The sequence below is a fragment of the Cherax quadricarinatus genome, chromosome 81 (genome assembly GCF_038502225.1).
Source record: "Cherax quadricarinatus isolate ZL_2023a chromosome 81, ASM3850222v1, whole genome shotgun sequence".
Lineage (NCBI taxonomy): Eukaryota > Metazoa > Arthropoda > Malacostraca > Decapoda > Parastacidae > Cherax > Cherax quadricarinatus.
In genome coordinates, this window is record NC_091372.1 from 11,821,226 (window position 1) to 11,838,133 (window position 16,908).

General features: G+C 33.9%; 1 protein-coding gene across 6 annotated transcripts in view; it reads right to left on the minus strand.

The window, feature by feature from the left end:
• SPoCk (secretory pathway calcium atpase) overlaps positions 1–13,758 on the minus strand; it is a 60,079-nt gene extending 46,321 nt beyond the window's left edge. For 2 of the 6 annotated variants that reach the window (XM_053792539.2, XM_053792537.2), the window contains exon 1: positions 13,577–13,758. In XM_053792539.2, coding sequence (XP_053648514.1) covers positions 13,577–13,585 — 9 coding nt within the window. In that variant the 5' untranslated portion in view covers positions 13,586–13,758. Of the gene's footprint in view, positions 1–190; positions 224–8,138; positions 8,306–8,707; positions 8,729–13,576 lie in introns of those variants that run through there. The other 4 variants (XM_053792533.2, XM_053792534.2, XM_053792538.2 and 1 more) reach the window with 4 other exon arrangements.
• Positions 13,759–16,908: the final 3,150 nt, after the last annotated feature.

A 16,908-nucleotide genomic window follows, 5' to 3' on the forward strand; every position in this document is an offset into this window, starting at 1 on the left:
TGCTTGATATATAAAAAACTTTTATCTCTGTAATTCTTAGTAAAAATTTTTTTTAGTAAAAATTACAGTATCAGACTTCTTTTTTTGTAAGACTGTTTATAATGTTGAAACAAATAACAGATGATTAAAAACTCGCTACACAAAATTACAATGCAGCAAGAAAAGCAATGTGAAAGTAGGTAAGTACAACCTTTCCTTAATCAGCTGTGTTCCACACTGACAAACTTATCCATTTTCACACTACACAAACTCAACTCATGGGGGTTGCCAGTCCACTTCTCACTACAAGTATCTAACTACATTCCTGGTTTCAAACATTTGTATTTTGTATTCATTTTAAGTAAAGTACCTTCAAAAATATTTTATGAATTTATGTGCTTATAAATGCACCTATAATTCTTTTTTCCAAGAGCAATAAAACTAATAGTTAAATGAACATTAATGAACAATGATAAATTTCTTTGCAATACACATAGCATATGACTATTATTATAGTCACGTAAAAAGAACTCAACCATTTGCTTACCACAGTTTCCCACTTCTTAAAGACCACATATAAAAACAAACATTTATCTGTACAGTGAACAGTACAAATACAACCATGGAAACATGTACTGTCCACCTGCATCACTATCCAGTGATGTACATGTATCTAGGCATGCAACTTGTTTTTTTTTTGTCTTGCTGTCTAGTCTCAATGTCCTGTGAGGATAAAGGTTTTCAGTCCAAGGATGAAAACAAGAGGATGAAGGGATTTCAATGCAAGTTATTGGACTTACCCCCCTATCCTTGACTCAAACCTGACTATCCCATTCTCAACGTGCTGTATGACCCCTATTGGTAATAATATTAATCTAACACAATTCTCATAATGAAATTTACCTGCAATTCTGTACATACTCTGATGTAAATTCCATTATGTGCTATCTGTTAGTGTGTCTGGGGATTATCTTCCCCAAAGCCTGGACTTATACCAGGCTTTGGGGAAGGTCTAGTCTAAGACCAGGTCTTAGACCAGACCTCCTAGATTAGAAAGGAAATATCAGAGGATTAAAAGCTGTTAAGAAGAACATAGGAAAGTAAAGGTGTGTAGTGTACATAGTGAATATAAGTACGTACATGTTTGCAACATTTACCTGTCACATGTATTCACGAGACAGAGAGAAAATCAGCACTCCTGTCAGAGTAGGGAAAAAGTAAGAGGTTTGCATTTCAAACTCATCTGACAGGATGGTAGTGGTGTACCTCCCTGGATGGATGCTGTCTACCAACCAACTACCTACTTGTTACCAATGTGAGAGTACCTTGCAACACACCCATGGCTGGGTAATGTAATATACAGTACCAGGGACTGTAACATAATTATGATCATCAAAGTAGATTTAACACCTCTCTAGATATACTGCACATATTATTATTCTCAACATGACCCTAACAATGTGCCACTAAGCATAACAATGCTTTAAGACAGACAAGATTATCATCCAGTTTTAATTTCAAATTTGTGGAACCTGTGATTTGTTCCAGACATGGTTTTCTAACTACTTCTCTTCAGTTACCTCAATACATATGGAATTCCTTGTATAATTAATGCCAAAGGCTTAAAAAACAGAAAAACACAAAAAAATAAACTAATGTGTTACACATTAGTCCTTGGGTTTTCTCTCCTGGAATACAACCTGCACAATCTAACCAGGAACCCATGTACTGTGACAAGCAGGAACCCATGTACTGTGACAAGCAGGAACCCATGTACTGTGACAAGCAGGTGACTCTCCACCCTCCTTCCTAAGAGTCATAAGATCACACTCCCCAATTTCAAGAAGAAATGATTTTAGCATATTACAGCAGAGGCTAATACAAAAGAGGTATTATCAAGTTGTATGAAAAGGCCATAATAAGAAGAAAAAGAAGAAAAAGCAGCACCAGCATAATAATAATAATAATAATAATAATAATAATAATAATAATTAATAACAACAACAACAACAGTAAGTACAATACAGGTTGTCATCAAACTGCAATCAGAGCTAAGTATTAATATGTACATTATACATGACATCAATTTTTAAGCAATTTTGAAGGATCATTTTTTTTATATGTTAGGCAAACAACAAACACCTTTGACAATTAATGGATTTTCCTACTTCGGATCACCCTGCCTTGGTGGGAAATGACCACTACATAAAAAAAAGCACATGCATACAGGCACTATTTTTGTATGAACTACAATGTATGTCAGAAGAAAAGACAAATCAGCCACTCTTAAAAGAATAAAAGCTACAAAATCTTGGCTGGAACAATTTACTATTTACAATTTGGAAAGGAAACTTTGGATAACATTTTGGTCTGTCCTGGACTATTATTAAGTCTTGACTCAACAGTGGTCAAGAACAGATTAAACCAAGGAACGTGTGGGATTTGTTTGCAATTGTTATTATGATTTCGTGAGTCAGGACAGACTGAAATATTCTCTTAAAGGTTTCCTTCCAAATTTTGGGTTAGTACTGAACTACCCAATATTTACTGGAAGGTCTGAAAATAGAGCAAATTTTCAACTTAACAGACTAATAAGGGGCAGTAGATAGCCAGTAATATGATCATGTGTGGAGAGAGACAAGACAGTTGTGCCATCGTTGTGACAATGTCCAATTCTGTGATCAGCAGACTTTGCCTGTTGTTTCTGAATCAATTATCCTGCAAATTCTGTCCCATATTTCTGAGGTCTATTATATCAAAGGGTTACTGTACTGTATTTAATAGAACATGCATTACTGGGTTCAGGGTTACCATAGACTAAGTGCAGGAAGAATTAATATTTTGTTATGGTAAGATGGTAGAGGCAAAGTTACTAAAGTATTGTAAAGTAAAAGGACACAAGTGCAACTAATGTGACATTTTATTGTATTACAGTGTCAGGGTAAATTGAAATTTGAAGGGAAAAACTTTAGATATTTTGATCTAGAATGAATAAAAATGTTCAGAGTGTCTTCTCTAAACTGTGGGTTAATGAGGAATTGCTGCCATGGCATTATAACTTTTGATACATGATAATTTAGTGTATTTCCAAAAAAGTTTGCACTGGCTACTAATAAGTGATACAGGCAACAAGCTTACTGGAAACCCACTGATTATGCAGAACATTTAAATTATTCTAATATATACCTTACCATTAGGACTTATAACTAAAGAAAATAATAAAGAGGTAAGGTTAAGAATGATAGGATTCTAAGTTTGATACAACCTGCTAATATTTAGAGAGTAATCTAAACTGGGCTGCCAATTTTGGTTACACCAGTAATTGGGGTTATTTTAGTCTTCCTAGTGCTAGACCATGGAAACAAAAATATTTGTAATAAACATAGTACAGTCATACCCCACTGTACGTCATTTTGGCCTACATCAAATTTGTCTTTACGCCACTTTTCTAGAGTAAATTTCAGTTCAGCGAACGTCATTACATTCGATTTTACGTCACTTAACAATGTCACCTAAATCATAATTTGTGTGTTCATTATTCTTTAAAAAATATGACTAAAATGTGTTTTTAGTGTTCTTTAAGGTTTAGCAATAGTTAAATTCTTTCGAGAGTTATTTATGATGGGTTTACGGTGTTTGTCATCATTTTAAGCCATTTTTAAGGCATTATGTTTGGTAAGACGAAGAATGATCAGTGTATAAGTGGAAGACGGGTATTAACAAAGGGGATATAAATGAGGTTTTGAGGATATCCCTCCAAGAGAGAACCCATAATAATGGACTCAAATTAGATAAGTTTAGATTTAGAAAGGATATAGGGAAGTACTGATTTGGTAATAGGGTAGTTGATGAGTGGAACAGTCTGCTTAGTAGGGTTATCGAAGCTAAAGCCTTGGGTAGTTTCAAATTTAGGTTGGATAAATACATGAGTGAGAGGGGTTGGATTTGAGTGGGACTTGCACGTGAATAAATAGAATTATCAAAGCTTATTCTGTTAGCGGATTTGATTTGTGAAGGACCTGCCTAGTATGGGCCGACAGGTATACTGCAGTGTTCCTCTATGTCCTTATGTTTACATCAAAAACCAGGTTATGTCACGGCTCTTGGAACCAATTACTGACGTAGGGAGGGGTATGAATGTAGTATATGTATGTAATAATACATACAGGCATTCTTTCAAATTTAAATCAATGTTTATTTTAACATGCATAAAACGTAAATTATATTAAATATTCTGTATTACACGTTTTAAAATAAAAATATAGTACACTTTTGGTATGATTCTTAAAATTCCTTACAATATGATCAATAGAGAATTAATACCAAGTTTTGTACGAAGAGTATCTGAATGAGCTTCAGCACGTGTGTGATTTCCTACAGTGACAGCTTGCTTATCTGTAGATAACACCCTGAAGGGAACTTTACAAGTCCATCCAGATGTTATGAACATTCAAGGTAACATCTTTACTACTCCCAAACGCACTCTTACCACCTTAAATTTCACTTCAGTTAAAATTCAAAAAGACTGACTTGGAATGCAAGCTGTATTACTGTATTCATGGGGTAGAGCTAAACCATAAGAATGGGTTATGGGAAGGATGGGGGAGGGGGGGTGATGAAGTTTGCTCCAAGGAAGGGGTTGGCAGCTTCAATTCCTTAGACTAAGAGTCTTTCACCAGAACCAAGTTTTTTTTTTTTTTTCCTGTTTACAACAACATTGCAAAAAAACTGTAAAGGTCTAAAAGTTCCCTGAGACATACCTGTGACCATTTTCAAGATTTTTTCTACTCTCAAAAATAATGCCAAATTACACTGTTGACTGACTGTTCAACCAGACTGTTGCTACAATCAACCTGCAGACTTACATATATCCATCACCAGGCATTTTAAAAACAGTACTCTAGTTTCTCCTTCAAAACTTCAATTTTTAACCTCAAGATAGGACATAATGAATGACTCACAATGAATAAATAAAAGTATAGACAGACTAACTGTAGTCCTGAGAGGACCTGTTATTGCTAGGACTACAGTTCAAGTTCCTATCCATTCTTTTGTTTATCCACTTTTACCTCAAGTTCCTATCCATTCTTTTGTTTATCCACTTTTACCTCAAGTTCCTACCCATTCTTTTGTTTATCCACTTTTACCTCAAGTTCCTATCCATTCTTTTGTTTATCCACTTTTACCTCTGCTCTAGCAATATTCATCTAACAATTAGAAAATAAGCAAACTTGGAATTAAATCTCCGCAACTACTGCACATCGTATGACATGAAACAGTATTGTATATACCTATTAATTTTGTCATGGCAAACTGGTACGACAGTGGTTAGTCTTGAGCCTATAATGACCAACATGGCATTGTTGGGGTTATTTTGACTATGGTCCTATAATGACCAACATGGCACTGATGGGGTTATTTTGACTATGGTCCCATAATGATCAACATGGCACTGATGGGGTCATCTTTGACTAAGACCTATATGAGCGAAAACTTTCCTTGAAGAAAATACCCATCCCTCACCCCATCAGCAATTTAAAAAAGTTTTTTAGCACAATTCTGAGCAATACTGCACATACATATCTTTCTAATGTTTTACGTATGGTACTGTTACGAAAATTTTACTAACGAGTGTCATGTAAGCAGTTACAGTGGATCCCTTTATGTGCATTACTAGTAACATCCATATGTATAAGCACACAAGATATGTACAGTAGATATAAAAAAATATTTCAAAACATTATATGGCAAGGAAAAAAGAGAAAGTAAATATGAACAGTACTCAATGCAATCAGTGCACGTTGAGGGGAAAAATAACCAAGGGCTAAAAAAAATTATTTATACAGTATTACATAATTTTTTACCTTACTGGCAGATTCCCACTACTATAGTTTGACCAAAAGAAGGAAACTCGTTCAATTTTACTAGTTCAAGAGAACTGCAACATCAAAACCTATCCTTCAGTTATGCACTGTACTCTCCCCCAGAACCTTAAGTTCAGATACAGTAAATAAACCTTTCAAGGGGTGCCTCAACGTTTGTGAAGAACTCTCGATTCAATGAACAGGAGCTACCCTTTCTTCTGGATCAAACTTAATTACCTCACATTCATATGCACTGTATAACTATTATGGGTTTAGCACTTTCCCATGAATATAATAGACATACATGTATATGAGGACTAAATATGAAAACCAAATGGAATGACAAAGCTACTGTGTATGACATTAGATCATTAATACCATAATGGATACAACAGTAGTAAACAAAGTAACACAATCACAATGTTTAAGCACAATATTTTCAGATCACGTGGGCATCAAACCTACAATAAAAAAATACAGTAGATCCCCTGTATCCACAGTTTCAGTTATCCTTGGTTTACCGAGGTCTGAAAATAACCTTTTAATTTTGCTTAGTAATGGCCCCCCAAAGCACAACAGCAGTGATGCTGGCAGCTCTTCAAAGCCTAAGAGAAGTTGTGAAGTGCTTCACAACAGTGAAAAAGTGCATAATTTATCAATTAAACTTTATCATATGCATGTATTTTATCACACAAGCCATCTTCTGCCAAGGTAGGACCACCCTTAAAAGGAAGCATTTGCTGTTATTCATTCAATAGTTGTCTTGCTAGAACTGCACAGACATCACCATTCAAATGATCCTCTGAGGCACAACATCCCTACCCCTCCTTCAGAGTGCAGGCAGTGTAATATTTAGAACTGCAGGACCTCTAGCAATGTAATCCCATGTATTTGGGGGGATCTGCTATATACAGTGGACCCCCACATAACGATCAGCTCCCAAATCAACCAATTATGTAAGTGTATTTTTGTAAGTGCTTTTATAGGTGTATTTTTGGGGGTCTGAAATGGACTAATCTAATTCACAATATCTCTTATGGGAGCAAATTCGGTCTATAACAGCACCCAAACAGACTTCTGGATTGAAATAATATCGTTATGCAGGGGTCCACTATATTATGGACAGAGTAACTATCAAAAGGATGGGAATCTTGCAGTTTAGAGGGTCAATTAAACTATGATGTCCATGTATATCTGGTAAGACAGCTATTAAATGAGCAACTGTCAATGTATTTCCCTTTTTGGAGTCGTCCTACCTTGGTTAGATGTAGTTAAACTATACATCAAGAAAGAAAGCAAATTTTATTTCCAACTTATTTAAATAGGGGAAAAGATGTCTATAAGGCAAGAATTTCAAGAAATTGAGGACCTCAACAGCTGAACAGGAGCCTGAAAGAAAAAGGACACTTTCCCTAACTTGCAACCAAAAATAAAATAAGAGAACTTCCAACATTAATTAGTACACTGTATTGCACAGCCTAATATGCTGTGAATACTATGGGCATCCCAAAAATCTACATAAACTAGTCTGAGGACCAAGCCAAAGGTGCAATGATGCCCATATCTATCTACAGGTAATCTACAAGTATGAGCTCTGTACAATATCCTTACCTAATAATGTACAGTAGTTTTGAAATATGATTACACATCTATGATACGAAATCTTTAATACAGAATAATTATCGCCGGGTCGCCATCTGGAGAAGACCCGGGCCGAAAGTACCGGCAAATCCCTAATGAATGAAGAATAATTATCTGCTGAAAAATACAGTATAACCTAGATTTAACAGACCTGATTTCATGCCTTTTGACTGAAAGGGCTGAGGAAACAGAACAAAATCTGCTGCAATAACTGATTTACAAACTGACAGCACTGTCTGTTACTTTCACAACAATTATTATAAACAAATTATGTGCTAAACTTGCAATACCCGTGTCCATACACCCTCTGTTCCTTTGTTGGAGTTCATACATTCAAACCTACAACGTTACACACAAAATTACAAAATCTCACCTCCATCTACCACAATCACCACTACCGGCCACCCGCTAACCCCTATTAGTCTGGCAAAATGAGGGTTTACTGTGAAAAGATTATTACATTTTTTATTTACAAAGAAGCATATTGCATCAAACAAAATTACATTGTTTCCTTGATGGTATGTTATTAAAGACAATGACAAAATCATGCATATTTGTTTCAAGCACCATAATATTGCAATCATTAACGCGTTCCACAATGCATAGTAGTATATAGTACATAGAAAATACTGAAATTTCAGGCAATACACTTACTCTTATGTAGATGATAGTAGAATGTCCGTTTGGTATTTTCTCGTCAACATTATGCAGATTTCCCCGATGAAACCTTGCAGATATTTTCATAGACATAGTTGTGGTAAAACCTTCCACTCATAAGTACGTACAGTATTCTTGTCTTTAGAGCTCCTTGATACTGAAATCTATGAATTTATATTTTTTTCCCCATTTCCATTACTGCCAATAAAACTTATATTTTTGTTACTAGTAAGGAGGCTAAATTATCTAGCATATGCTACATTTTGTGGCATAATTCTGTACAGCTGAATTTTGATTACCTCATTACAATCTAATGTATTTTGTATAAGAGTTATCAGGAATGGGTAAAAATGAAATTTGACACTTGTGCAATATTTATCAACTTGCTGGTCTTGTGAACCATTTATTCACACAGTAATTCAAATATACACACTGAGAAAGTTCAATTTAAATAATGCTAATTTATTTGTAAATGAATTCTGAATACTAATAATGGCAAGTTCAAAATCAGATTACATTTTCTTTTTAAACTGTAAAATACTTCCCCCAGAAAAATGATCTCACACCTTATAACACAATGCTAGTCGTATATATCCCACAATCCCACCTTGATCTCTGACAGAAGTCCTTTGACCTACACAAAATTAAGCAACCTCTTATCAGATCGAGTATATCTGCACGTTATCTCCAGAAAGTGGAATGTAATCTGGGGAGGGAGAAGTGGTGACAAAACTGACAAATGCTGATTTTTTTAAATCATGTTTCTATAGTAGCATTAAGAGTCCATAGGGCCCCAGGACAAGCAACTTGTGGGTCAACTAATGTGGAGCTTATAAAACTATCTAAAGATTAGGATCCTGATGATCATACTGTTACTCTTTGATGTAAACTTAAGCATTCCTTTTTTTTCTTGTATTTATAGTTTAGTGTGAGAGCACATGCGAGTTTCTTGAAAGATCAGGCACTCAAGAATTATAAAACCCCAAATTATTATGTACAATTATTATTTCAGTATTCTATTGCAACCCTTTACTAAAACACACATAGCACTGCATACACATACTGTGACATGTTTAGGATTATTTTTAACCACTGGTTAAGATTCTTGGTACATTTTGCATTTTTGGGTTTCACACACACAAGTAAATAGAAATCAATTATAACTAAGCCCTCAATATGGACAGGCAATGTTGAAAAATTAGCTAACAAATTGGGTGAATTCTATCTTGCATCAATTTTTAAAAATGTTAAGCAAAATCAATATAAGCATAATTTTGCAGTACCCATTATGCAGCTGGGCATCAAGATTATTAGTGCTTTAGTTAGACAGTCATGCACACAAATATTTCAGTACATAAAGCAAATAGACTTCAGCATTGAAAAATTACAATACTTCACTGCATATATAGTACCAGTCTTTTTACTGATATACAAATGTATAATATTATAAATTTAAATACATGTATTACAGTAGGACCCCCGTATCTGCAGGGGATACGTTCCAAGGACATGCCATGGATACCGAAACTGTGGATAGTAGCAAACCCCATATACAAGTTCTATACATACCTATTATAAAGTTTAATTGATAAATTATGCACAATAAGTGGAGAATAATTACTTCTTTCACTGATGGGAAGGTCTTCACAGCTTCTCTTAGGTTTGAATAACTGTCAGCTTCTCTACTTTTGCACTATAGGACCATTATTATGCAAAATTAAGAGGTATTTTTAGGCCACAGTAAACTGTGGATAACTGCAACCACAGATACTGAATCTATGGATATGGGAGTTCTACTGTATATGATTAAACCATCAATACCAGTATATAACTTCTCCAATATTGCTATAAAAGCCTAGATGAGTTACCTAATCCTTTCATGGCATATTAAAATATAAATCATTGTGAAGTATTTTGGGTGCAGATTAAAACTAGTACTAATGACCTCTTATTACAAGTATTTTGATAAAGATTATGACATGTACTGTAATTTAAGATTTGTATGACAATTTAGCACAAATAATTTCTGTATATAATAAAGTGAATTAGCGTGTGATGGGGAGGTAGCAATTTAACAAGTTAGTAGTATGAGATATAACTGGCATAGTATATAAATGCTCATGAATTCTTTTAACTATGTTTGAAGGTATTAATTTGGTGAGTTTTTGATCCTTCAGGTAGATTATTCCAAATTTTGGTAATTTGATTTGTGCAGTGTTTACTCACAACGAGTTTTATGTGTGGAGTACCAAAGGTGAGATTAGTTTCTAATCTTAGGCCCATGTGATCTGTTGCATACTTCCCACAATTGTTTTAGCTTTGGACTAATATTTGTACAGTATTTGTTCTGTATATGTAATATGCATATTAAGTAAGTTTATTTAAGCACAGGTACACATGAGTACAATTATCATGCATAGTGTAAATTACTTAGGATAATCCCCCCAAAAAGTCTGAGAAAGTGACTTTCCATTGAGGTCCTTGTAATACCTTATTATTTAAACCTTAAAAATCAAAACACCTAAGTAACTCAACTGTGAAAATCAGTTACAATAAAAGGAGATACAGTGGACCGCCGGCATACGATGGCATCGGCATACATTAAGTCCGGCATACGATACATTTTAACGCAAAAATTTTGCCTTGCCACATGTTAAAAAACCCGCCACACGCGATTCGTCCGGGATGCGTCCCACGTGTGGCCCGTGCGTGCCAGTGTTTACAAGCCAGCCAGTGTGGTCGCATCTAAGCATACATTCAGTACATTCCATATTATCACAGTGTTTTTGGTGCTTGTTTCTGCAAAATAAGTCACCACGGGCCCCAAGAAAGCTTCTAGTGTCAACCCTGCAGGAAAAAGGGTGCTAATTACTATGGAAATGAAGAAAGAGATAATTGCAAAGTACGAAAGTGGAGTGTGTGTGTCGGAGCTGGCCAGGTTGTATACCAAACCTCAATCAACCATCGCTACTATAGTGGCCAAGAAAAAGGCAATCAAGGAAGCTGTTCTTGCAAAAGGTGCATGTCTGTTTTCAAAACAGAGATCGCAAGCGTTAGATGTTGAGAGACTGTTATTGGTGTGGATAAATGAAAAACAGATAGCAGGAGATAGCATCTCTCAAGCAATCATATGTGAAAAGGCTAGGAAGTTGCATGAGGATTTAATTGAAAAAATGCCTGCAACTAGTGGTAATGTGAGTGAATCTAAGGCCAGCAAAGGTTGGTTTGAAAGATTTAAGAATCATAGTGGCATACATAGTGTGATAAGGACTTGATACCTCAAGTCCTAATAGAAGGGGATTCCCCTTCTAAACAATAGCAACTCCACTCTCCCCTCCTCCCATCCCATCAATCATCACCAGATCTTCATTAAAGGTAAGTGTCATGTATTCTATTCTTAGTAGCTTAGTACGTGTGGATGTGTTCTTCAGTTTGTGTGTATTAAAATTAATATTTCATGTGGTAAAATTTTTTTTTTCATACTTTTGGGTGTCTTGCATGGATTAATTTGATTTCCATTATTTCTTATGGGGAAAATTAATTCGCCTTACGATAATTTCGGCATACGATGAGCTCTCAGGAACGGATTAATATCGTATGCTGGGGGTTCACTGTACTAGGAATAACGTAAACTGAGTTACTTGGTGCAATTCTTAAAGTTACATGGTAGGCTCCAGCAAATTTGTAACCCTTTAATTTGCAAAAGATTTCTGTAGAAATTCAGTCAGACACGAAGAATATCTTAGATCACATCAAATCCAGGTGTTAGTTTAAAATATTTATGAAACAGTTGGCAGATATGGAACTTTCAGAAATTTTTCAATAAAACCTTCAATAAGGAGGAAACTTATGACATTTCAGTCAATCACAATCAATCAGTCACATTAATCCAGGATCGACTGAAAACTTTCACTGGATTAATTTCTTAACTGGAGAGTTTTTGGTGAATTATTCCAGCCATTGTGTCAATTTTTATTCTTTTAGAATCTTCTGGTAATGTGTTCCATATATCAGGGTTTGGTGTGTGTGTGTGTGTGTGTGTGTGTGTGTGTGTGTGTGTGTGTGTGTGTGTGTGTGTGTGTGTGTGTGTGTGTGTGTGTGTGTGTGTGTGTGTGTGTGTGTGTGTGTGTGTGTGTGTGTGTGTGTGTGTGTGTGTGTGTGTGTGTGTGTGTGTGTGTGTGTGTGTGTGTGTGTGTGTGTGTGTGTGTGTGTGTGTGTGTGTGTGTGTGTGTGTGTGTGTGTGTGTGTGTGTGTGTGTGTGTGTGTGTGTGTGTGTGTGTGTGTGTGTGTGTGTGTGTGTGTGTGTGTGTTTCTGTTTCTACTCAAGCCGAGATGAGCTCGTGCGATGCCAAAGAGGCATTTATTTCTTGCAATGTGTATGCATTCTGTTGCAGCTTTCAAAGATGATCTTAGGGACCAAGGTTCGATCCCTGTTCACCTAGCAGAAAGTAGGTACCTGGGTGTTAGTCACCTTACACCTGGTGTCACTGTTCACCTAGCACTAAGTAGGTACTTTCATGCTAGGTGACTGCTGTGGGTGGCATCCTGGGAGAGAGGATTTCAATGAAAGTTAGTCAGTCGGATAGCAGTGGCTTTATTATGTTATCCTGGGTTAATAACCCTCCAGGTTAATAACCCTGTTACCTGGATAACTCGTAATTATATTTAAACAGGTTAATAACCCTGTTACCTGGATAACTTGTAATTATATTTAAACAGGTTAATAACCCTGTTACCTGGATAACTTGTAATTATATTTAAACAGGTTAATAACCCTGTTACCTGGATAACTTGTAATTATATTTAAACAGGTTAATAACCCTGTCACCTGGATAACTTGTAATTATATTTAAACAGGATAATAACCCTGTCACCTGGATAATGCATAATTATATTTAAACAGGTTAATAAACCCATCACATGGATAATTCAATAACATCGTTGATTTTAACCTAACACAATTAAGTCGAACACATTCCCACTGGGGCTCCGGGGGAAGCAAACCAATAAAAAACAGGATAATTATCCCTGGACAACCTAAAATAACCAGGAAATACAGTTTACCCACAAGTCCAAAATTACTATAAAGCCCCAAACTCTCAAGGGCCATACAGTGTTTCGGGGGGGGGGGGAGGTAGAGGTAATGAGGCTTAATCCAAGAGAAGGGTAGCTCCAAATCCTCGCATCAAGAGCCCTTCAGGAGCCTCAACAAAAAAAATACCCATAGTAGGAAATATATTAAAATATTTATATTTCGAAAAAAACTCCATATGTACCCGGCGTCTGGGAGAGACAATATATATACATTTATTCTACCACAATCATCTAAATTATACACATTATCGCTATAATTCTATGCATAAATAGTAATAAATGACACAAAGAGGACAAAAACAGAATTAAAATGAGTAAGGTGTCGCTGTGGCGTCTCTCACCTCTCTCATATGAAGCAATAATTTACAACCTGACCAACATGTAGGGTTATATCGGGTCTAAGAGCCATTATAATGGCACCAGGAGGGTTGTTAAAGCCATTATAATGGCACCAGCAGGCCAGAAAACACCATAATGGAGCTCCAGACAACCACTCCTCTTGTTGTTGTTGTTGTTGTTGTTGTTCAATTGTTTGATACACAACAATGCATTCTTATATACAATATTACAACTTTTAAAATACTCCATTAAATTGGGATTTTTTGTGTTATTATTTATGTATAAATATGTAGTTTATAAATAATATAATTAATAAAATTCAATCTTGTTTATTATCTCTAAAAATAAAAATTTTGGATATTTGAAAACTTTTAAAATACTCCATTAATTTGAAGTTTTAAATGTTATTATTAATATATAAATATAAAACACACAAATAAAATAATAAATAAAGTTCAATCATGTTTATTCTATATATAAATAATCATTTTAGGAAAATTTTAGACATTGAAAATATCCCATGAATTTGCAATTTTAATTATAATTATTAGTGTATAAATAAACAAAATATAAGGAAAATAATTAATAAAACTCAGTCATCTTTATTTTGTCTAAAATTAAAAATATACAATAACAATTTTGTTCTTAAATACATCATTAATTTGCAATATTATGCCATATTTTCTATACATAAAATTCAAAATATACAAAAAGTAATAAATAAAACCCAAATTATTTTTATTTTCATTAATAATAAAATAATACTGCAAACAGCTTTCACAAAAAAATAAATAATAATAATAATATTAATTCATTAATAAACATTTTAACCAGTTAATGTAATTTTCAATGGCAAAGATTTTAACTATCAGTAAAACCTATTAAATGTAAAATAAAATTAATAATATTATTAAATTTGTAAAGATGATTATCCATTTTGAAGGAAAATATTTTTTTAATTTATTCTTTATTAAAATTTCTATTACTTAAATAAATTATTATTTTTGCAATATAATTCATATTATTCTATAAATGTTTGTAAAACCACAATTGATTTTACTTATAGCAGTTGTTATTATAACTAGCAGTTATTATAACTAGCAGTTGTTATTATAACTTGTAGTTGTTATTATAACTAGCAGTTGTTATTATAACTTGTAGTTGTTATTATAACTAGCAGTTGTTATTATAACTTGTAGTTGTTATTATAACTAGCAGTTGTTATTATAACTTGTAGTTGTTATTATAACTAGCAGTTGTTATTATAACTAGCAGTTGTTATTATAACTTGTAGTTGTTATTATAACTAGCAGTTGTTATTATAACTTGTAGTTGTTATTATAACTAGCAGTTGTTATTATAACTTGTAGTTGTTATTATAACTAGCAGTTGTTATTATAACTTGTAGTTGTTATTATAACTAGCAGTTGTTATTATAACTAGCAGTTGTTATTATAACTAGCAGTTGTTATTATAACTAGCAGTTGTTATTATAACTAGCAGTTATTATAACTTGTAGTTGTTATTATAACTAGCAGTTGTTATTATAACTAGCAGTTGTTATTATAACTAGCAGTTATTATAACTAGCAGTTGTTATTATAACTAGCAGTTATTATAACTAGCAGTTATTATAACTAGCAGTTGTTATTATAACTAGCAGTTATTATAACTAGCAGTTGTTATTATAACTAGCAGTTATTATAACTAGCAGTTGTTATTATAACTAGCAGTTATTATAACTAGCAGTTATTATAACTAGCAGTTGTTATTATAACTAGCAGTTATTATAACTTGTAGTTGTTATTATAACTAGCAGTTATTATAACTTGGAGTTATTATATCTAGCAGTTATTATAACTAGCAGTTGTTATAACTAGCAGTTGTTATTATAACTAGCAGTTATTATAACTTGTAGTTGTTATTATAACTAGCAGTAGTTATTATAACTAGCAGTTGTTATTATAACTAGCAGTTATTATAACTTGGAGTTATTATAACTAGCAGTTATTATAACTAGCAGTTGTTATAACTAGCAGTTGTTATTATAACTAGCAGTTATTATAACTAGCAGTTGTTATTATAACTAGCAGTAGTTATTATAACTAGCAGTAGTTATTATAACTAGCAGTTATTATAACTTGTAGTTGTTATTATAACTAGCAGTTATTATAACTAGCAGTTATTATAACTTGTAGTTGTTATTATAACTAGCAGTTATTATAACTTGTAGTTGTTATTATAACTAACAGTAGTTATTATAACTAGCAGTTATTATAACTAACAGTAGTTATTATAACTAGCAGTTATTATAACTTGTAGTTGTTATTATAACTAGCAGTTATTATAACTAGCAGTTATTATAACTTGTAGTTATTATAACTAGCAGTTGTTATTATAACTAACAGTAGTTATTATAACTAGCAGTTATTATAACTAGCAGTAGTTATTATAACTAGCAGTTATTATAACTTGTAGTTATTATAACTAGCAGTTGTTATTATAACTAACAGTAGTTATTATAACTAGCAGTTATTATAACTAGCAGTAGTTATTATAACTAGCAGTTATTATAACTTGTAGTTATTATAACTCGCAGTTGTTATTATAACTAACAGTAGTCATTATAACTAGCAGTTATTATAACTAGCAACAGCAAAGAACTACAGACCAATAGCACTAACATCCCACATCATAAAAATCTTTGAAAGGGTCTTAAGAAGCAAGATCACCACCCATCTAGAAACCCATCAGTTACACAACCCAGGGCAACATGGGTTTAGAACAGGTCGCTCCTGTCTGTCTCAACTATTGGATCACTACGACAAGGTCCTAAATGCACTAGAAGATAAAAAGAATGCAGATGTAATATATACAGACTTTGCAAAAGCCTTCGACAAGTGTGACCATGGCGTAATAGCGCACAAAATGCGTGCTAAAGGGATAACAGGAAAAGTCGGTCGATGGATCTATAATTTCCTCACTAACAGAACACAGAGAGTAGTCGTCAACAGAGTAAAGTCCGAGGCAGCTACGGTGAAAAGCTCTGTTCCACAAGGCACAGTACTCGCTCCCATCTTGTTCCTCATCCTCATATCCGACATAGACAAGGATGTCAGCCACAGCACCGTGTCTTCCTTTGCAGATGACACCCGAATCTGCATGACAGTGTCTTCCATTGCAGACACTGCAAGGCTCCAGGCGGACATCAACCAAATCTTTCAGTGGGCTGCAGAAAACAATATGAAGTTCAACGATGAGAAATTTAAATTACTCAGATATGGTAAACATGAGGAAATTAAATCTTCATCAGAGTACAAAACAAATTCTGGCCA